The sequence below is a fragment of the Podarcis liolepis genome, assembly GCF_965112155.1.
Source record: "Podarcis liolepis genome assembly, chromosome: 7".
In the NCBI taxonomy this organism is placed as follows: Eukaryota; Metazoa; Chordata; class Lepidosauria; order Squamata; family Lacertidae; genus Podarcis; species Podarcis liolepis.
Genome location: NC_139561.1, coordinates 23792006 through 23813085, shown reverse-complemented (window position 1 = coordinate 23813085; position 21080 = coordinate 23792006). Strand labels below are relative to the sequence as shown.

The following is a 21080-nucleotide window of genomic DNA, read 5'->3' as shown; positions in this document are numbered from 1 at the left end:
GGGAAGTCGAGGGCGGCGGCGAGCCGCGATGACGTCAGTGGGCCGCGCCGCCTCGCCCTGGCACGGTGTGAGAGCCCCGGCTAGTGGCGCGAGCTTCGGAATAAGTGGGATCCGCGTGCGCGAGACCGAGATCGCGGGTAAGGAGCTCAGCCCTGGGCAGGAGGAAGCAGGGCCGCGCGTGCGGGCCACATCCCCACAGAGAGCGAGCCTCCCCCGGCCCACCACTCCGGGCAGGTCCACTCGCATGAGGGGGCGGCGATGGCGACGGCCGGCAGCTTGCCTGCAATGCCATCCCTCGAGCAGGCGAGGAGCCCGGAGGCTACCAGATGCGAGTCCTCTTTCCCACCCTGCTCGGGAGTCCAGAGCACTTGGTCGCATTCAGGATCTAGAGTGGGGAAGCGGGGCTTGTGTCTGGGCTGGACACATTGGGCTGCCTGTGCCGCTCGACCTGCGGGGAGAAATCAGGGTGGGAGTCACGACCGTGAGGCAGGGCTGCCAAGTGTGGCAGAAGAGGACACGGCCGTTGCACCTGTCCTTAGGTAGGAGCTTCTTCCGTGTCGACCTGCTGCCCTAAAGTCTTGGCTTTTTTCTTGGCTTTTTGGCGGTTGGCACAGAAGGAAGGCAAGGGGGAGGTGGGAAATTGAAACTTACACTTTCGTGCGTCCCTCCCGGCGTGACGCTGCGCGCTGACGTCACGGGGCTGTAATGGTGGTGTGCCTCGAGATTTTTTTCATGAAACAAGTGTGCCTTTGCCCAAAAAAGGTTGGGAAACACTGATCTATCTATCTATCTATCTATCTATCTATCTATCTATCTATCTATCTATCTATCATCTATCTATATCTATCTATCTATCTATCTATCTATCTATCTATCTATCTATCTATCATCTTTAGGTGGAGTTTTTACACACATACTGCTCTCCCCAAAGTGTCAAGAAAAGTTGAGTTTAATAATTTGATCCAACACTTGTTGAATGTGCTTGGGTTATCACAGGCTGAGTCCCAGTAAGGCAGGTGTGGGGAGTCTCTAACCCAGGGGCCAGATATGGCCCTAGAAGCTTGTCCCAATAAAAGCACCTCCTCTCCAAACATCCCCCTCCCTCACCAGCCCTGCCTCAAGTGCTTTTACCAGACAGAATGTATCCTTCCACTGTGATGATAATTCTTGCTTGCTTTAACTAAAATTAAAATCGAAATGAATGAAAAATTGCCCAAATTCTCGCTGCAGAAGGAACTTAGTTCACATTCATTTCACCTGGAATTACAGGAGGTACATTCAGGTATAACTCAGATATTTTTGAATTAATCCAGTGGATTAGTTAAAATCTTAATTAGTTCATTCCGAGCACTGAGAGAAAGGAATAATGGATGTTCACTTGATTCTCAAAGGAAGCTTAAGACTGAGAGGCTCAGTAGAGAGGAATCTGTATTCCAAAAGGAGTTTTTGCCTGGGAAGGAATGGGGTGATAGTTGTAGGTGTTCCATGAAAAGACCTACTCTGCTCAAGGCCGTAGCAAAAATCTGTCTCCATCACACCAGTGTACCTCCTTTCCCACTACCATTAGTTGAAGAGCAGGCTGTTGAATTGGTGCGAGTCGTGCGACGATGCAGGAATGTTGGTGCATGTCTGTGAGTCCATGACACTGGCTAACTTGAGAGATAAGTTGAGCAAGCAAGCTATTTATTTTTTTTAGCTAGGGGTTTCCTTTGCACTCCAAATATCTCTCCTTCCGATTTTATCCCACCACCTGTTCTGGTGACACTTGCATTTTGTCATCTGCACGGACCTAGGAAGGCTCAGAATCCGAGCCAGATGGCTTGGGATCAAATATGCATGGAAACTCTTCCTGGTCCTGGTTTATGCCTGGAAGCAGAGCGTTTATCTGTGTCCGCTTCATGATACTAATTAAATACACAGATATCCTACACAGACCCTCCCTCTCACTTCCTAAAATATTGGAGGAAGGGAGAACCAAATATAGGACCCTATATTTTGTCTCTGAATCTAAATAAGTCAATGGATGTCCCCATTGTTCAATTACCCCTCCCTTTCCTTAGACATTCAGCAATCTTTCAGGTGGAAGGTGGTCCTGGCAATGGCTGCGTGGATTGTGTGCAGTGGCGCTGAGCACTTGCAAGCCAAGCAGCAATTCTGCCGTCCCCCAAGCCCAGGGCCAAGAGTGCAAATGAGAGATTAGCAAATGCTAGCATACAAATTCTTTTCCTATCTATAGGAATGGGTGGTTCTCATTTCTACAATCTTAAATTCAGTTCTCCACATTTGCACAACTGTTCGCGTTTTGTTTATTTAAAAAAAGTCCTTGTTCATCAGCATTTTAGTGCGAACATCTCCTAAAATATGCATCTTTTGTGTGGGAGATTTTGCCAAATATAAACATTTGTGCACATTTTTTTCAGAAATATGTGCGGTTTTATGAACACTATACCCAGTTTTGCATGAATTTCTTGGCTGTAGAATTGCACTGCAAAATTTTGAGAAGTGCAAATTTTGAAGGATAGATGTGTTTCAGGTCACATATTGTTTCAGAAACTGTGAATTAGGTTGGTTCACCTTTAAATGTGAACTGAATCAACACCCCCACCCCAACACACAAACACATCCCTACATATATGTATAGGCCACCCTGTAATAAAAGTTATCACTACTGGCTACAGAATAAAAAGGAGCAAGTTAAAAACACCCACTATGGAAAGGTTAATACGAATAAGTGCATTGATAGGGGGTTTGGCTAGATGATATTTGATGTCATTCACAATTCTCCATGGTTCCACTGTTCTAACATGTCCAAGAATATGTGCATCTGGGACTTTAAATTCCTTCTGCCCCAATGGGCATAAAAGCATTCAGGATAACGCATAAGGCCTGTGTTTGCAGAAGTACAACATTAGGACTCAAAATCAACCCTACTGGGTTTTCCCAAATGCTTAAATTTCTTTTATGTATAATGGTGACTAGTGATTTTGATTCCCTAATTAATAAGCTTTTTAAAAAATCTGCTACATCATCTTTTTCTTAAACTCTTATGCCCACCCACACTTATGTGTTCTGGGTGCCATCATTTTTTATTGATGGAACAGACAGTTTGGATTTTTACGAGACCACGAGGCATCAGATGGCTTGAGGACTAAAGTGTGGCAAGTGTGGTGGTTAGAGCTGGGGGGGGGGCTTTTCAGCCCAAGGGCCACATGCCCTTCTGTGCCACCTTCTGTGGGCCACATGCCAGTGGTGGCCATGGCCAGAGGCAAAAAGAGAGCAAAACAAGGAAAGCAAATGTTATCTTTCTTCAGTAGGCTAATTTCTACACACATTCACACTCCCCATCTGTATCCTCCATCCAGGCAAGCAAGAGTCATTATCGGAGTTCAAGGATTCATTCCAGCCAGGCAAAAATACTCAAGGAGGGTGCAAACCAGAGTCAATGAGGAGTATGACTTGGAGAGAAGGTGTGGGGTTGAGGGCCAGCCTGACGGGAGCTATTTGGTGATGGCCTGAGGTTCTCTAGCTCTGTGCTAAAACAAATAAGAGCCTGCTGGGTCAAGCCAATGGTCCATCTAGTCCAGGAAAGTGTTTCTGAGGTGATAGCAAGCAGCAAACACCATTTCTGAATGCTTGTCGTTCCTGCTTGCAATTTTAACTGTGAGTCATGTGAAGGTGCAAGTCATGGGATATTAGGAAAATCCCTGCTTGATCTCCCATAGTGGGTTTTAAGTAAGCTCCCAAGGAGATAGCATTTGGAGATAGCAAGGTTTGTGAGGGTAGCATGTGGCTCTGGAAGACAGATGTCAAAGACTTTCCATCCCAACGGCCAGAGTTGCTTCTGAGGCTTTGTGACTGAAGTCACTTCCCCTTCCCCTACAGCAGTTCTGCCTCTCATTTTATAACTTTGGTCTGCAAGTGGTTAGGGCTGCTTTGAACCACCCATAGCCTTTCATATTCATTGTGGGGCCCATACAGACATCCTTTTTTATTGTGTGTTCATGAAGATTTGTGCTCATTGTGGTATTGGGGCAGTTCTGTGTACTCCTGCTTTCAGAGGTGCATTTAGGGCAGGGCAGCCTGTTCCCCTGAGAAGTGTAGTTTGTTAAGGGAGCTTGGAATTACCACTCTGTGAAAGGTAAACTATGATTCCCAGGATTCTTTGGCAGGGTGGAAAGAATGTGCTTTAAATGTGTGTTGTGTACGCAACCTTTGACAGTTGGTGTCACCCAGGACTTGATTCCCCATTGTATAGCAATTTTTAAATCACTTTAGTTCCTGCTCACATTACAGTGTTCTCTGTGCTCACCACTGTCAGGGATTGAACTTGGGACCTTTCTGCCAGTTTCCACATGGACTGTACCACTGAGCAATGTCTCCTCTCCATACCACATGCACCCTGTCAAATCAGTGGTCCATTCCATCCAAAACTGTTTATTATGATTGATAGAGGCTCTCCAGTATGTCTGAGGCAGGGGTGCTCTCTACTGTAGTCCCTTTAGCTGGAGATGCCAAGTATTGGTCCTGTGACCTTTTGGGTGCAGAACACGTGCTCTGCTACCAAGCTATGGAAATAGAAATGAGGTTACACTATAAAATCAGAATTCAGTTCAAAATGCTTGCTGGATTATTATTATTATTGTTTTTAATTTCAGTAGGCAACGGAAGTTCAAAAGACCTCAATCTAAGCTGTTAAGGGCCTTGCAAATTAATACAAGAGCCGTGAACCTGGGTAGGATATGGGTTTCACCATCCTTTCCACAAACTTTCCAGGAGCTTCTTATTGAAATTATATAAAATTAACTCCTGTTTCTCCAGCTCTCTGTCGGCACCCAGCAAGGAAATGGCAGTAACAAATCAGATACATCGGCAGCACATTCCGAGCTGCCTCCCCTGCAAAACTCCTGCCTGCCTCCTTTTTAAATCCTAAAAGCAAAATGCACCAATCTTTAGAGGGACAGCAGAAGGGAGAGGGAGGAGTTGGTCGGTTGAAAGGAGAAATACATTTAATCCCTTTAATATTTTAAAATTTAATTATTTCCAAATTAGGTTAGCGAGTCTGACAAGAATCCTGCATCTAAAGTACGGAGCCCAGGGGCAGCTTTGGAAAATGAGACGAGAAATTAATATAAAAAAAGGAACCCTTTCGCTTCAAGGCAGCAGACTGGAACACTGGCATTCCATTACTCTGTCTGTCTGCTGAATTCATTTAGCATCTGTGGCTTAAATAGAATAGCTCTAAAGAGGCATGCTGCAGGCTGCGCTTGGCTTACTGAGGCATTTCCCTCTGGAGGAATCAAACCGCATCAGAAAGAGGGTTGCAATTAAAATAATTCGGTTTCCTGATAAGATAGCAAGAGGGTCAGACCAAAGGCCTGTCTAGTCCAGTGTTCCTCAGTCCCAAGCAGTAGACATCCAGATGTCCCTGAGAAATCCTCCAGCAGGATATAGCAATCAGTTTATTTGTTGCTTTTTATTGTGCCCTTCTAAGGAGCTCAGGATAATGTACAACATGCTCTTCCTCCTCCCCATTTTATCCACAGAACAGCAACCCTGTGAGGTAGGTTAATCCAAGAGACCATGGTTGGCCCAAGGTCATGTCGTGAGTTTCATGATTGTGGATGGATTTGAACTCAGGTCTCCTTTGTCCACATCCAACACTCCCACCAGTACTCCAATGGGAAACAGCCATCTGTTCCTGTTTGCTCAGAAAGGCATCCCACCCCTGAACAGAAAGGTTGAATCTGGCCATTGATGGATATGACCTCCATTATTTATTAAGGTGGGGACTGCAACAAAATGTTGCAATTTGTCCATCTCTAAGTTGGGGGGGGGAGTATTTAACGGTCAAAAGCAGCACTTTAAAATTCAGTGCAGAAATTGATTGGAAGTCAGAGATAGAACAGCATAGCTATAATGTGACCATAATGCCCAGTCCCAGTTAGTAATTTAGTACTAGCATTCTGCACTAAATACAGTTTCCAAACAGTCTTCAAAGGAAGCCCCGCCTACAGTGATTTACAGTAGTCTAACTTGGAGTTTGCATTAGCATAGATATTTTAGCCCAGCCTATCTCTTGTCCAGATAGGGTTGCAGCTGGCAGACCAAGCAAAGCTTGGAAACAGCCACTGTGCTGTGGAACTGTGTCACTGTTATATAATCCAGTTAAAAGCAAGCGTTCCAACACAGAAGAAGGCCGTGTGTGTGTGCAACTGTAGGAAGGTTAAAGCAGAGGCAGCATTAATTTTGCAACAACAAGCAAAATTGCCTTGATTGCAGCACCCCACTGCTTTTTAGTCTGTGTTGGAGATTATCTTAAAATGTTGCTCCTCTCCAGCCCAGCCTGGCATAGATTTTTGGGTGATTCTGGGCCATCAAAGCTTTACAGCAGTTTCGGTTGTGATTATTACATAGACTCTTATTCCTGCTACTTGATGCTAGACAGCCAGCTGGAAGGAAAGGCAGGGGGCGGGGAGGAGAAAAATTCATATTTAATTACAAATGTTTCACTTCTGGGCATTTTCAGCAACATCTGGAGAGCAGGAGGATGAAAGATAACCAGCAGCACCTCCCACCAAGATCAGTTGTGTCAAGCTTCCTGTTCTAATCTGGCTGCTATCCCAAGATTTATCAACAGATACTAGAAAAATACTGTGCGAGTGTAAGGTAGCATAGGGAGCAGAGTCGTGGTTTACAATGGAGAATGGTGTTGATCTGAACATACCATTTTGCCTGTATTTTGAAATTAAGCAAATTCTCCACATTTGAAATCCACGATTCCAAATTTATAAACAGAAATCATGTGCATGTATAGGTTTGCAGCGTTAATTGATTTAAATCTATTATCTATCTATATATACATATCCCAGCCATAAAGTCCAATGTTTCAATTTGAGCAGCAATGTAAATACAACTTGTTGAAGGTGCATCAAAATGTATATAAATTTATGCCATTGTGGAAGCACACTTGCTGCATCATGTATAGATGTACCTACTCATCTCTAGGGTTTAGCTCAATAAAAATGTCTCTTTGTAGCAGAAGCTGGATGCCCACAACACTGATTGGCTAGTGTTTGTTATGTCACTTGTCCTTTCTGTTGAGCCTAGCATGGGTGGGTAAGCAACGGCATTTGGGCAGCACCCGTGATAATAAATTTGTCCTCTGTGTTTCCAATACATTTACAGTATGTATTTTTATTGCTGTATTTTCTTCCTTGGCATAAATCTTAGTCTGGAGTAAGTCCTGTTGAACAATGGTGTTACTTACTACTGAGTCAACATACAGAGAGTTGGCCTGTTAGTCAATTAATCACACAAGTTCGCCTGTTCATTAGTCAATTAAGTAAGCATACAGTGGTACCTCGCAAGACGAATGCCTCGCAAGACGAAAAACGTGCAAGATGAAAGAGTTTTCCGTTTTTTGAGTCGTTCCGCAAGACGAATTTCCCTATGGGCTTGCTTCGCAAGATGAAACGTCTTGCGAGTTCTTGCGAGTTTGTTTCCTTTTTCTTAAAGCCGCTAAGCCGTTAATAGCCGCTAAGCCGCTAATAGCCGCTAAGCCCCTAAGCCGCTAATAGCCATGCTTCGCAAGACAAAAAAACCGCAAGACGAAGAGACTCACGGAACGGATTAATTTCGTCTTGCGAGGCACCACTGTACTTTGTTTTTGAGTTATGATGCACACATATGTCACCCTAAGCATCACCTTAGAAGTAGAGATTTCGTTTTCTCTCATTTTCTCATGAAAATTCATCAGTAGTTTAGTGGGCATTTCTCCTAATATGTATATTTTGCTAGCAATTTCCCCTAAAATAATGCATTTCTGGTATTTTCATTTGTAAGTACTGTCATACCTCATGTTACGTTTGCTTCATGTTACGTTTTTTCAGGTTGTGTACCACGGCGACACAGAAGTACCGGAAAGGGTTACTTCCAGGTTTCGCTGCTCGCGCATGGGCACAAGCGCCAAATTGCACCGTGCACCTGCGCAGATACAGTGCTTCAGGTTGCGGGCTTTTCATGTTGCAAATGGGCCTCTGGAATGGATCCCATTCGCAACCAGAGGTACCACTGTACACTTTCCCTTAATAAGCACATTTTGTACTCTTTCTCTTGCTTGAGGAACTGCATTGCAAAAATTCAGAGAAGTGCAACTTTTGAAAGGTAGCTGTGTTTCATTTCTGCAGATTATTCTGAAAGAAGTGCGAAATAGATAGGATTGCACTAAAATGAGAATCGAATCAAATTTCTCCCCTTAACTCAAGGAAGCTTTTTTTTTTTCTAGAAAAAAGCAAAAAGAGATGTCTGAACCTCTGGACACCACTTATTGGAAACTGCAGGTGGGGAGAGTTGTGCTTGTGGACTTCCCATAATGGACATATGATTAGCAACCGTGATAATGTTTGCTTATTTATTATATTTGTTCGGCACCATTTGCAAGATGTGCCAAAGTGACTTGCAAAATATTAAAATATAGAACTTACCCAGCATTCATTTAAAAGGCATAACCCAGAGTAGAACAGAGGAATAATAAAAGTGTTCATCCATCAACTATATTGTGATGTTACAGATAGGTAGCCGTGTTGGTCTCTCATAGTCAAAATAAAAAAAATCCTTCCAGTAGCACCTTAAAGACCAACTAAGTTAGTTCTTGGTATGAGCTTTCGTGTGCATGCACACTTCTTCAGATACCTGAAGAAGTATCTGAAGAAGTGTGCATGCACACGAAAGCTCATACCAAGAACTAACTTAGTTGGTCTTTAAGGTGCTACTGGAAGGATTTTTTTTATATTGTGATGTGTATGGGTTGCTCGTGCGTAAGTTGCCGCCTCTCCAGGCTTTGTTGCCTTGCTAAACCTTTCAGTCTGGGCAGCCCTTCACTTCGTGGCTGCCTCAGTCGCTAGCAGAATCCGTCAGTGGGTGTTTCTTAAATCTTTTCCAACATAAAAGTTGTTTGACACCCAGTCTCCTCCTACTCTCTCTGCGCGGAAGTCTTCTGCGCAGGGTGGGCGTGGGTAGCGGAGGACCCGTGCTCTCCCCGCTGGTGTCCGGTGAAGAGTCCTGGAGCCTTCTCGCCAATTCCCCCATCAGCCCCTCTATATCCCTGGGGTTGTGCTGATTTGCTTCCCCATCTGCGGAGCTGCCTCTCTCCCTGCTGGGCCCTTCTCCAGCATCATTTGAGAGCCTTCCCTCTGCCTCTAGCTCCGATGTCAGTTCCCTGACATATATCATTGTCTGCTAGCCACAAAAGGCTATCAATGGCTACTAGCCATGATTGCTATCCTCTACCTCCAGTTGCTGGAAGCCACAGGAGGGAAGGATGCTCTTGTGCCTGGTTCCTGCTTGCGAGTTTCCCCCAGGCATCTGATTGGACACTGTGAGGACAGAAGGCTGGACTAGATGGGCCGCTGGCCCGATCCAACAGCCAAGATTTACATTCGTTTACTTCCCTGAAATGCTGTCTTCACCATTAATGAACCTCTTCTTATAAAGCACCTCAAAGCAATTTCACATTGCAACATATATAAAACAATTGCAGGTATAAAAACAATTAAAACAACTGCCAGTACAAAAGCAGTTTCCATTCCGGCTGGGGATAGTAAATCTCTTAAAATGATTACTGAAAGAGGAAAGTCCTTCCTAGCTGTGTCTACCTCATTGAACATCTGCTAGTGAGCATGTCTGGTTCTGTGTACAGGGCCTTACCACTGTAGGCACTTAATAAATGTGCAATATAGTTTATATTACAGTTACTAGTTGCTGGGCATGATTCTTCCCTCTGGACACACACCTTTTGTCCCCCATGCTTGGTGGGCAGCTAAGCTGGAATTGATCAAATGCCTGTCCTGTCACACTCTTCTCCCCCCCCCACCTCAAACCCTGTTTTATTTCAAGATTCTCCACTCTTTACACGAGGTTAGCTCACCTGTTCCATGGCAGTCACAGCTTCAGCAAGCAAGCGTGGGTGTGCCTATGAGGAAAATTAATGGGAACCAGTTAGGTTTAGCAGGGAACCAGAACAATTAGGAGGTGACCTCCAGGAGCAGAAAATTGTCTTCCTATCAGGTAAACAAGCTCAGTCTCTGTTATAAGGAAAGTAAAACCATTGAAAGGGTGGGAGACTAGGCGAGCCTCCTGAGTCAATGGCAGCAATACCACAGATGATTTTTTTTTCTTTTAGAATGATAGCACAAAAGGCCCCTTTCCTACCTGGTTATGCTGGAGAACAGGTTTGGTTTACAATTTTACCTGAATACAGTGGTGCCCCGCAAGACGAATGCCTCGCAAGATGGAAAACTCGCTAGACGAAAGAGTTTTCCATTTTGGAGGTGCTTCGCAAGACGATTTTCCTATGGGCTTGCTTCGCAAGACGACAATGCCTTGCGAGTTCCTGCGGGGTTCCCCCCCCTTTTTCTAAGCTGCTAAGCCGCTTATCAGCTGATCCGATCAGCAGATAAGCTGCTAAAAACCGCTAATAGCGCTAATCCGCTAATCTGTCAATGGGCTTGCTTCGCAAGACGAAAAAACCGCTAGACGAAGAGAATCACAGAACGGATTCTTTTCGTCTTGCGAGGCACCACTGTAACTATTTTAATGTAGGTATTATAAGTACAGGGAAGAAGGTGTTTTAAAAAATGGTGCCAGTATTCATATATTGCTGAAAGTGCTGTGGGTACCAGCTCAAAATGTCTGCCATGGGCAGCAGAAACTGAGGTTCCAATTACTCAGTACCAGGAAATATTGTCCCCCCCAAAAATCTCTGGATACTGTATACCTTTTACTGGAAAGGGGAAAAACAGATTAACCATATTTTTCTGTCTATAAGACTCCCCCATGTATAAGACGCCCCCTATTTTGGGGGACTCTGATTTAAGAAAATGGGGAAAGATCTAGCCATGTATAAGATGCCCCCCAATTTTGGACATTATTTTTAAGGGGGGAAACCTAGTCTTATACACGGAAAAATAGGGTATATTAATCCAAGTCATAGTTTCTATTGGTCCTACTTTCCACAGGACTGTGATCTTTTTGATGGGCTAATATTCCTCTTTCTGGTGGACAAACAATTCACTCTTGGAAGCTGTCATCTACATAAGGGCACAACAGTACTCTTCCTAACTGACATCACCAGGAACTTGTATTCACAGGTTGACTGGCTCTGATACTGGAGAGAGAACAACACCATTGTGGCTGGCAATCTCTGATAGCCTTACCTTCCACCTGGCCTACCCCATGATTTTTTTTCTAATCCTCTTTTAATGCCACCCAAGTTGGTGGCAATCGCTAACTCTTTGCAGTGTGAACGCCCTAGTTTAACTCTGTGCTATGTAAAGAATTACTTTATGTTTGAAAAAAAAAGGGAGAGTTGCAGGGGTCTTGAAATTGCCCATCAACAGTTAGCACCTGGGTAACAGATTGAACAGAAGCACAGCTGGCCTCGTCACTGTCAGATGTGTTGCAATTCTATTTAAATCATTATTTGTACATTTTCATTTACATATATAATTTTTCATATCCTCTCCTTTGGTGATGTGAAAGTAGGCCCTAGGCCCAATGTCTCTGAATTGAGCTTTAAAACTGGTTTCCGTAAACCATAGTTTAGATTAACCACATATTGGTAAACTCTGGTTAGTCAAAAAATAGAAATGAAAGCTTCCAATCTTATGGCCATGGTGGAGGAGAGGGTTAAGTGGAAGCACACAGTCCCATGGCTCATTCATGCAATGTTATTCTATAGATTTAGTTTTATGTTTGAACAAGACCTTCTTAAGATATAACCATAAGAAAGCTGGGGAGGACTTGGCATAAAATTCTTAGGGTTCACCTTTGAAAGAAGCATTTGAAATTAGGTCAGTCTAAAACCTGCCCTAGCAACTTTTTATCTTGTTATAACTGTCAGAGGAGTGGAGAACTTGTCTACTGATCTGATTCAGTCTAGCAGACCATGTTTTGCAAGAACAATTTTAATCAGCTTGAGATATCTTGCAAAGCGTTTTGCCTTTGAGCTCAGTTCTCAGACCACTGCCTTAATTTCTAGTCATGTGCAAGAATAAAGGGGAGCACAGAGGAAGAAGAAGAAGAAAGGGGAGACGAAACCGGGAGGTCAGATTTCAGAGAGAGTAAGGAGAAGTAAATTAAAATTGCGTGTCTCCATGTTCAAAGTTGAGGAGCTGGCATGACTTGTGAAGTGCCACTCTGAGGCACACTTGTTGTGCATGCAAAACTATGCATAGACATGCTGCGAAGCACCACATGTAAGCCGACACAGTTTTGGAAGGATCAGAAAGCTTTTCTTTCGCAGCTGTACATTTCATGGATCCAAGTGTTTCCCTATCTTGTTGTCATCTAACGAACCACAGGTGGTGGCAGACACTGGAAAAAACCCAAAATCGTTGCGCAGATGGTGGGAAAGGAAAGGAGGGAAACTGCAGACATTGTTTCCAGACTCTGAAAGGCAGGGGTGGAGACTCTGGCAGCTGCAGCCCATAACGTCAGAGGCTGTGCTGGGTAGCACAGGAAATGCTTAATTCTGCCTGAAGCCCAGAAACGTCTTTAGCTGGGGACAGCTTTAAAATGAAGCAGAGGCACGTCAGGAAGCAGGCCTAAGGCTGAGAGTCAGCCAGCAGTTAAAATGCCTGCCAGCAAGCAGTGGAGTGCAAGTGGGGCACTGCCCCGCTGATCTCAGTCTAGGGATGGTGGGAGAATTTTTATTCATTTTGTATTTAAAGGCAAGCCTACCTATTTTGCACTTTCCAGAACCAATATGAAATTTATTTACAAAATAAATAAACCTTTTGAAATTAGTACCTCTCCAAATTTTGCAATGCAGTTCTTAGAAACACATGCAAAAGTGATTACACTGGGGCAGAGTGTGCATATAAATGCATTCATTAGTGAAGGTGACATGCAGAAATGCTTTATATTGGGTGAAATTGTTTTGCAAAAATGTGTCTATTGGGCAAAAATAGCATACAAAAAAAAAGTCTACATTGAGATAAATTTGCCCCAAAATGCCAAGGAATTTTTCTGACTTTTAAGGCGAGGAGCTGGTGTCAAAACAGAGAACTGGACGTAAGACCAGGGAAAATTAGAAGCGGAGATAAACAAAAATCAACGGATTTGCCTATCCCATCTTACAGCCAATCTTATGAGGTAGCCCTGGCTGCCAGCCTCCACATCCATAGTCTCAGTGTTGCCCTTGTAGAACTCAGCGAGGAGGTGGGAGAGGAAACTAGAATTAGTTGGCTTTATCTGTCATTGGGTCTGTTGCCACCTACTGTTGATCTTCCTGCCTTCTGCCCTACAAGTTCTGGTGGGCGCTGGGCACTAATGCTAGCAAGTGTTCCTTCCTCCCAACTGCCCAGAAGGGAATGTTCCCCACCCCTTGATTTTGCTGGTAAACGTAAAGGGAGCCCCTGACCATTAGGTCCAGTCGCAGACGACTCTGGGGTTGCGGTGTTCATCTCACTTTATTGGCTGAGGGAGCCGGCGTATAGCCTCCAGGTCATGTGGCCAGCATGACTAAGCCGCTTCTGGCTAACCAGAGCAGCACACAGAAATGCCATTTAGCTTCCCGCCAGAGCGGTACCTATTTATCTACTTGCACTTTGACATGTTTTTGAACTGCTAGGTTGGCAGGAGCAGGGACTGAGCAATGGGAGCTCACCCCGTTGCGGGGATTCGAACCGCCGACCTTCTGATCGGCAAATCCTAGGCTCTGTGGTTTAACCCACAAATTAGCACTTGCACATTTTATGCAAACCTGCATCCTCTTCTGTCCTGTGGGGGGGGGGCGTTCTTCCTTGATTTTCTTCTTTTTCAATGCTTAATCCGGAGTAGAGTCCTGAAGATGTTTGGATGGCATCTTGTACATCTCCACCCAGCAATAAAGCTAGTCCCAAATGTATTGCTCTGCTTTTCTTTTTTGGACCACAACAGTGATGCCAAGATCTGAGAGTCTTGTCATCTGGGCAGCACAGGACCTTCACACATGCTGTCCAGGCTTGCGCCCCAGAGAGGTCACTCCAGTGCTGCTAATGCGCTAAAAACAATGCAGGAGGCAGCAGTTCTGAGTTACTAGTCTCTGCAGCCACAGCCATTTGACTTCATCCGTAGAGGCACACTCCATTGTCTCTCAAGGCAGACGGATGCCAACAACAGTGTTTCTCCTTTTGTTGGGTTTTTTATATTTGTGTAAATCGCCTTGAACTTTTCTTCTAATGCAAAGGTAGTTATGAATATATATATATCTGTGATGTAAATAAGTTCCACCACTGCAATCTGTATGGGTTTCTGTTTGCAACCTAGGAGACCTCTGAATTCCACCCTCTTCCAGACTGCAATCCCAGATGCGCTACAAGACCCCCAGCGGGTATCTCTGCTTCTGAAATATGGCACTCGGGAGACTCCGTAGCCCACAGTTCCTTCTCCTCAGCTTCACTCCAGTCATCCTATAACCTGAGTAAGTAGCTCTGCAGATGCTTACCAGATGCTAACGTCTCACTACACTTCAGCAGGTTCCCCGATAACAATACTAGGGTGTTACTATGGTGATAACAGATTCACTAGAGGGCTGAATTAATCGAGCAGCTTTGCCTATTAGGATCTGTATAGTTACCATAGTGTTCATTCAAACAAACGTTCCATCACACTCAGGTTGTCGTGCTTTTTTTTTTATGACCAAACTGATCGTTTTACCACCGGGTTCCCCATCTCTTTGTGGACGGTTATTTTGCTGTCTAAGCAGGTCCTAATCAAATTAACCGATCTCTTCCTTTTCATTCTCCTGGGGTGGGGGGGTATAGCAGGGGAGGACTTTTCTGCTTTCCCCAGCCCCCAGTAATGATAGAAAATGTGATGGCTTTGCCATTGCAATGTTAAAATGGAAATGGGGAAAAAACAACTCATTCCATAATCCCCACCCCCAGTCTCCATCTGCTTTTTAGCTGAGTTGATTCAGTGGTTGGTTGTGACCCACTGAAATTGGTAAAGGACGTTGGGAGTTTCATGGGATTTGGAACTGCATGGGCTGAGGCTGGAACCTAGCCTAGCCAGCTAGGACTGTTTTGTTCCTAGGGATGGGCCATAACTAAGTGACAGAGTGCTTGCTTTGCAAGCAGAAGGTCTCAGGCACTAGCAGATGGTGTGGGAGGGCAGAGCCATGGTAAGTGGAGGTTGGTTCGTCAGGGCAGAAGGGGCACTCCAGTCTGCCTTCAGCCAGATGCCAGCTCCCTTGCCTTCTAACTTATAACCAGTCTAGGGGGGTGGCAATGCCTGCCAGCTTCCTCCTCTTCAGAGCCAGTGTTACTGAGCAAAGAAGAGGATGAGGACAAAACTAACATATGTCAGCTCTCTCTGTCATTGCCTCTGATGCCAATGACAGTAGAGCTCCCTGCATCCCACCCTACAAATCTGAATGGGCACAAGCCATGGAAATGCCCTACCAACACCAACATCCCTGCAATGAGGCAGCAGGGTAGTGGTGGGACCATTTGCCACACAGACACACAGTAGAGGTTTGAGCAAAGCAGAGGTGTACAGAAATTGAGAGGAGGAAAGTGGTTATTTTAAACAGTGGCAGACGTTTGAGTAGACCTAGCAGGGGATAACATTGAGGGGGGAAATGTCAGCTTGAAACATGGTTTGAGCACAGTGAGAAGGGTGTTTCAAAAGGCTCTGTTTCATTAGCTTCTGTGTTGTGCCCATCTCTGCTATTTCTTCTTGTTAAAACTGTTTTTTTCCTTAAAAGATGACCCCTCAGTGTACCTGCTTTAATCAAAGCTCTGCTGTTGTTTAATAACACTATTTTCCTATCAGTGTTCTTCCACCCCCACTTGACTCAAAGTTCTGCCGTTGTTTAAAACAGCCACTTTTTTCTTTTCAATGCATCTCCTTTCTCACTGTTCTCAAACTTCTCTCTCTTCCATTTCCTCAGCTGCCTCATGTGAAAAAGATAAAGAATGTGGGCTCCTCAAATATTCCATAGTACACTTCACACAATGCATTTCACTCCTGGTACCATGTGCTGTCTTCAACATGAAGTTCCAGATTCAGTGTAGGTACTAACAAGGGACACGGGTGGCGCTGTGGGTTAAACCACAGAGCCTAGGACTTGCCGATCAGAAGGTTGGCGGTTCGAATCCCCATGACGGGGTGAGCTCCCGTTGTTCGGTTCCTGCTCCTGCCAACCTAGCAGTTTGAAAGCACGTCAAAGTGCAAGTAGATAAATAGGTACCGCTCTGGCGGAAAGGTAAACGGCGTTTCCGTGCGCTGCTCTGGTTCGCCAGAAGTGGCTTAGTCATGCTGGCCACATGACCCGGAAGCTGTACGCCGGCTCCCTTGGCCAATAAAGCGAGATGAGCGCCACAACCCCAGAGTTGGCCACGACTGGACCTAATGGTCAGGGGTCCCTTTACCTTTACCTTTACCTTTTACTTTACTAACAAGCGGATACCCATATATATATATATACAGTCAACTTTCATCAACTGAACATAATCTTCTCTAGCTGAGCAAACCAACTGACTTTCTTGCTCTTAAGAGTCTATTTATCTTAAAGTTACAGCAACATATATCATTGTGGTAGGATGTGCAAAGCAGAACAGGAGAGAGAGCCAGGCATGGAAATGGGGGTGATCTATGTTCAAGGGAGCATTAAGCAAAGTGAGGAGCAGTGGGGAGGGGGAAAGGAAGTGAAAATGAGGGTGCAAAGAAAAGAATAAGGGGTATCGGAATGGGGGTGAAGATAAAAGCAGGGGCATGAAATCTGAAGAATTGGAGGTTTCAAGGGGGGTTCCACATAAGGAGAGGGAGGACGAGGCAGGAACATGGTGGGTAGACGTGGACATGGTTGCAAACAGGGGACATCTTTAACATCGGGCGTAGTGGCACGGTGAGCCAGGGTGCCAAGCAGTGGAGGGCGCCAGGCGAAGAGTCTAGGGAGATGAGAGGGGGAAGGTAAGTGAGGTGGAGCGGGAGCTTGGAGCCTGCACGCCTCCAGCGCCCGTCGGAGGCAGGAAGGCTCCGGATGCTTTCCCGCAGTCCGGAGCTATCTCCGCTGGCTCCTCGACACACCACCTCCTCGGCTGCGTGGTGTGTGCTTGCATCCCAAGCTCTGCACATAATAAACTTGACTCTACTACCACTCCCCCCATCCACTCTACCTCAAAAGATCCCTGCGCTCGAGGCTGCTAACCCCTACCTCCTTCCCCTGCTTCTCCACCGCCTTGCACGGAGCCTGCCTCCTCCCGCTGCCCCCACCACCTCTGCACTCCTTCACACGACCCGCGTTTCCTTCCCTTGCCCAATCCCCTCCAAGTCACGCTGTCTCCTCCCCAAGCAAGGACGGCAAGACTGCGGCTGAGTGAGTGTGCTTCTCTGCTGCGGTGACACGGACAGCCCAGCTCACTTCGCCTGTCCTTGCCCAGATGAGAACCCCACCTTCCTCCCGTGCCACCCCCATCGCGCCCGGCTGCCCAGCCCCACACCATGATCCCACCGTGGGAGCCGATGCACGGCCACGCGCAGCCTTTCCTGGGAAAGGGGGCGTGCCAGAGGGATCTTTGCACCATGGCGCTGGATATGCTTAAGACGGCCCTGGTTGCAATTTGGGTCTGCATAATTGAATACAGAAGTGGAATTGGAAAGGGGTTTGGGTATTAATAATAATAATAACAACAACAACAACAATAATAATTTATTTATTTATACCCCGCCCATCTGGCTGGGTTTCTCCAGCCACTCTGGGCAGCTTCCAACAAAATATTAAAATAGTCATTCAGATATTAAAAGCTTCCCTAAACAGGGCTGCCTTCAGATGTCGTCTAAAAATCTGGTAGTTGTTTTTTCCTTTGACATCTGGGGGGAGGGCGTTCCACAGGGCGGCCGCCACTACCGAGAAGGCCCTCTGCCTGGTTCCCTGTAACTTCGCTTCTCGCAGTGAGGGAACCGCCAGAAGGCCCTCGGCGCTAGACCTCAGTATGTGGGCAGAATGAGGTGGGTAGAGACGCTCCTTCAGGTATACTGGGTTGAGGCCATTTAGGGCTTTAAAGGTCAGCACCAACACTTTGAATTGTGCAAAGGTCAACAACTTTGGTCAGCCCTTTGGTCGGCCCTCGTGGCCCTTCACTTCATCAAATCTTTGAAAAAAAGTTTGGACACCATGGTGTTAATGTGGGGTGAGAGTGACTGATGAGTGGAGGGAGCAGGGGTACAGCCCCTATTACTGCATATTTATTCATGCATATGAGATGTTTCCGCTTTGCCTATTGTTTATATGTTTTGTAATTAAATAACCCCTTGCGAGTATGGTTTATAGTACCATGGGAAAGCAGCATACAAATAAATGGTGATGATGAAGAAAGCACCTTTAGCCATTATTCTTGTGAGGGCTTTGAGAGAAGGTCATCTTGCATATCCAAAAAAAAAAAGCAACGTGTGCAGCAGTATCTCATTTCCTTGCCAGTGCTTTCAGGAATGCTCACTGGTGTGGTTGTCCATGAGGTTGCTGCATCAGCAAGCAACTGCTTGGGATCAGCGGTGAAACTTTTTCTAAGCCCATCCACTTCACCAGAGAGCAGCAGATGATGGCCTATCAGCATTGGGGCTGGCATGGGCTTGCTAGGGCCCCCTGAGGCTGATGCCAGTCAGCACATCATCTTCTGATTTCTTCTTTTTTTAAAAAAGGGGTTGACTGTTTTTTACTCAGAGTAGGCTTGCTGAAATTAATGGGCCTAACTTAGTCATGTCCATTAATTTCAATGGGTTTACTCTGAGTAGGATTAACACTGGAAGCAACCCATTAAAATTAATGGTTAGCTTAAGCCCATCAGTTTCACTGGGTTTACTCTCAGCAGAACTTCTTTGGAGCTAACCCTTGCTACCCTTTTCTACAACACAACAGTAGCCGTTCCCAGGTAAATGGGTTTACCATCAGAAGCAGAAGCAGGTCCCGTTTGTATTCCTGCAGTGATGGTTGTGGTTTTATTTAAGTGAGTAAAATGCAAAACCGCACATGGTCAAAAGTATTCTTCATTTTTTTAATCAGGGCAAACTATTTCTTGCTCTAATGCTTCAGGAATGTGGAAGCAGTTGTAAAGCTAGGAACTGGCGTGCATGAGTATGTTGAGAAAATATTAATTGTGTGCTTCGCAACCGAAGTAATAGACACAGCGTCTAAAGGGGGCTCCTGTAAGATCATGAAGCCCAGGGTCCAAAATTAACTGCTTAGGAAGGGGGCTCTGTTATTGCTGCACCAATCCAGTGCTGCATGCTGTGAAGATGGCCTAACTTTTTTTTAATTTTTTAGGCAGGCACAGGAGTGTGAAATACTGAGGATCAGGGTGCCAATTTAACTGAATTACATGCCTTGCATGTAGACAAGACCTCTTGAATCTTGCAGTGTGGGAGCCTATTGAGTCTGATGGTGATGAGCTGTCGGTAGAACCTTAGGCTTCAGGTTTCCCCCTGCTCTCCCTCCCTCCCCCCACCTCCCCAAACCCTCCCACCCCCTTCTGCAATAACCATAATCGTCCCCTAGCCGGATGTGTGTGATTCATTTCACCATACCCAGTCAGTGCTCGCTGGCAGACGCTTCATTGGTATTCAGAGCAGCGGCCCGTCTGTCGCTCCTCCATGTGCTCCAGGTCTGGGATCCTCAGGGAGCCATGCAGCTGTCAAATTGACTTCCATCATTCCCTCCCTGAGCCGAGAGACAAATTATCCAGCCAGCTGTCAGACGAGACTCTGTGATCGAACCTGCAATTTCTAAGTGATAAAAAAACCAAAAAACCCACCCGAACACTCCACGTCCCCAAAACTAAGCCAGCAAGCACTTTGCGGGAGGGTGGTGGCACAAGGAGGAGGGAGGGAGGCAGGGAGGGTTCGGCAGGTGGCAGGAAGGAGGAGGGTGTTTTTATCCCAGTTTCTTATTCTTCAGAGGTTATTAGCTGGGGCTGTGTGATGTCTTTGCAAAAGAGGCGAACATAATGGTTTGGCAGGAGCCCCAGTTGACTCACAATTGCACACTGGCAAGGAACTGCAGCTTCCTCAAGAGACACAGTGGCATTTCAACACTGCCCAACTGAGGCAGGAGTTTTAACAGTGCTCAACTGTGCTCGCAGGAAGGGAACCTTTTGGCCCCTCTAGATGGGTGGAGTTTTCGTTTTTGCGAGTCGTGGAGGCAATAATAGCGCATTTGCAGCAGATTGGTACTGGGCTGCCCACCCACTACTCTGCTGTATTAACTGTCCTGCGGTGCTTTGCTCATGTTATTGCACTATTGCAGCACAGAGGACACTATGAAAGTAGAACAGCAACAAGCATATGGAAACCTCAGGTATGGGATATCAGGAGGAGATTACAGTATGTTCACGGACTGGAGAATAATAGCAGCGTGGCTAACCCCCAAACTTTTGGTAATTGCTAACAGCATTGAAAACGGGATTGTGTACAGTGGTACCTCGGGTTAAGTACTTAATTCGTTCCGGAGGTCCGTTCTTAACCTGAAACTGTTCTTAACCTGAAGCACCACTTTAGCTAATGGGGCCTCCTGCTGCTGCCGCGCCACCAGAGCCCGATTTCTGTTCTTATCCTGAAGCAAAGTTCTTCACCTGAACCACTATTTCTGGGTTAGCAGAGTGTGTAACCTGAAGCATATGTAACCTGAAGCGTATGTAACCCAAGGTACCACTGTATAACTGCCCCAATATCATAATAAGCACAAACCATGAATGAAAAATAAGAAGGATTTCTGGTGGAGGGGCCCTTTACCTTTATACCACTGATCCAAGTGTGTCCTCTACATGATATGCATATTGGCGACACCTCAGCTTGAAAGAGCTCAATTATGAGCCCTGCAGAGCCATCGTGGCACGTGTCAGTGTGTCCATTTTAAAATACCAGCTGAAGCGAGGAGGCTGAGGAAGTGGGGAGGTTGGAGATTAGTCACAGGCTATTACACTCCAAGAGGCGATAAGGGCAGAGGAGGAATTACTGGGCAGTCGTTCTCCACTTGAGGCGGCCTCCTAATGCACGTATCATTCCTCAGATCGTGTCCGCCTCTCTCTCTCTCTCTCCCCCCC

General features: G+C 45.8%; 1 protein-coding gene across 3 annotated transcripts in view; it reads left to right on the top strand.

The window, feature by feature from the left end:
• The window catches only part of LOC310711426 (uncharacterized protein), a 137792-nt gene that overhangs the window by 91437 nt on the left and 25275 nt on the right, over positions 1 to 21080 (top strand). For 2 of the 3 annotated variants that reach the window (XM_083513351.1, XM_083513352.1), the window contains 2 exons: positions 7890 to 8064; positions 14308 to 14461. In XM_083513351.1, the coding sequence (XP_083369477.1) occupies positions 7890 to 8064; positions 14308 to 14461 (329 nt within the window). The remainder of the gene's footprint in view (positions 1 to 7889; positions 8065 to 14307; positions 14462 to 21080) is intronic. The other variant, XM_083513353.1, reaches the window with a different exon arrangement.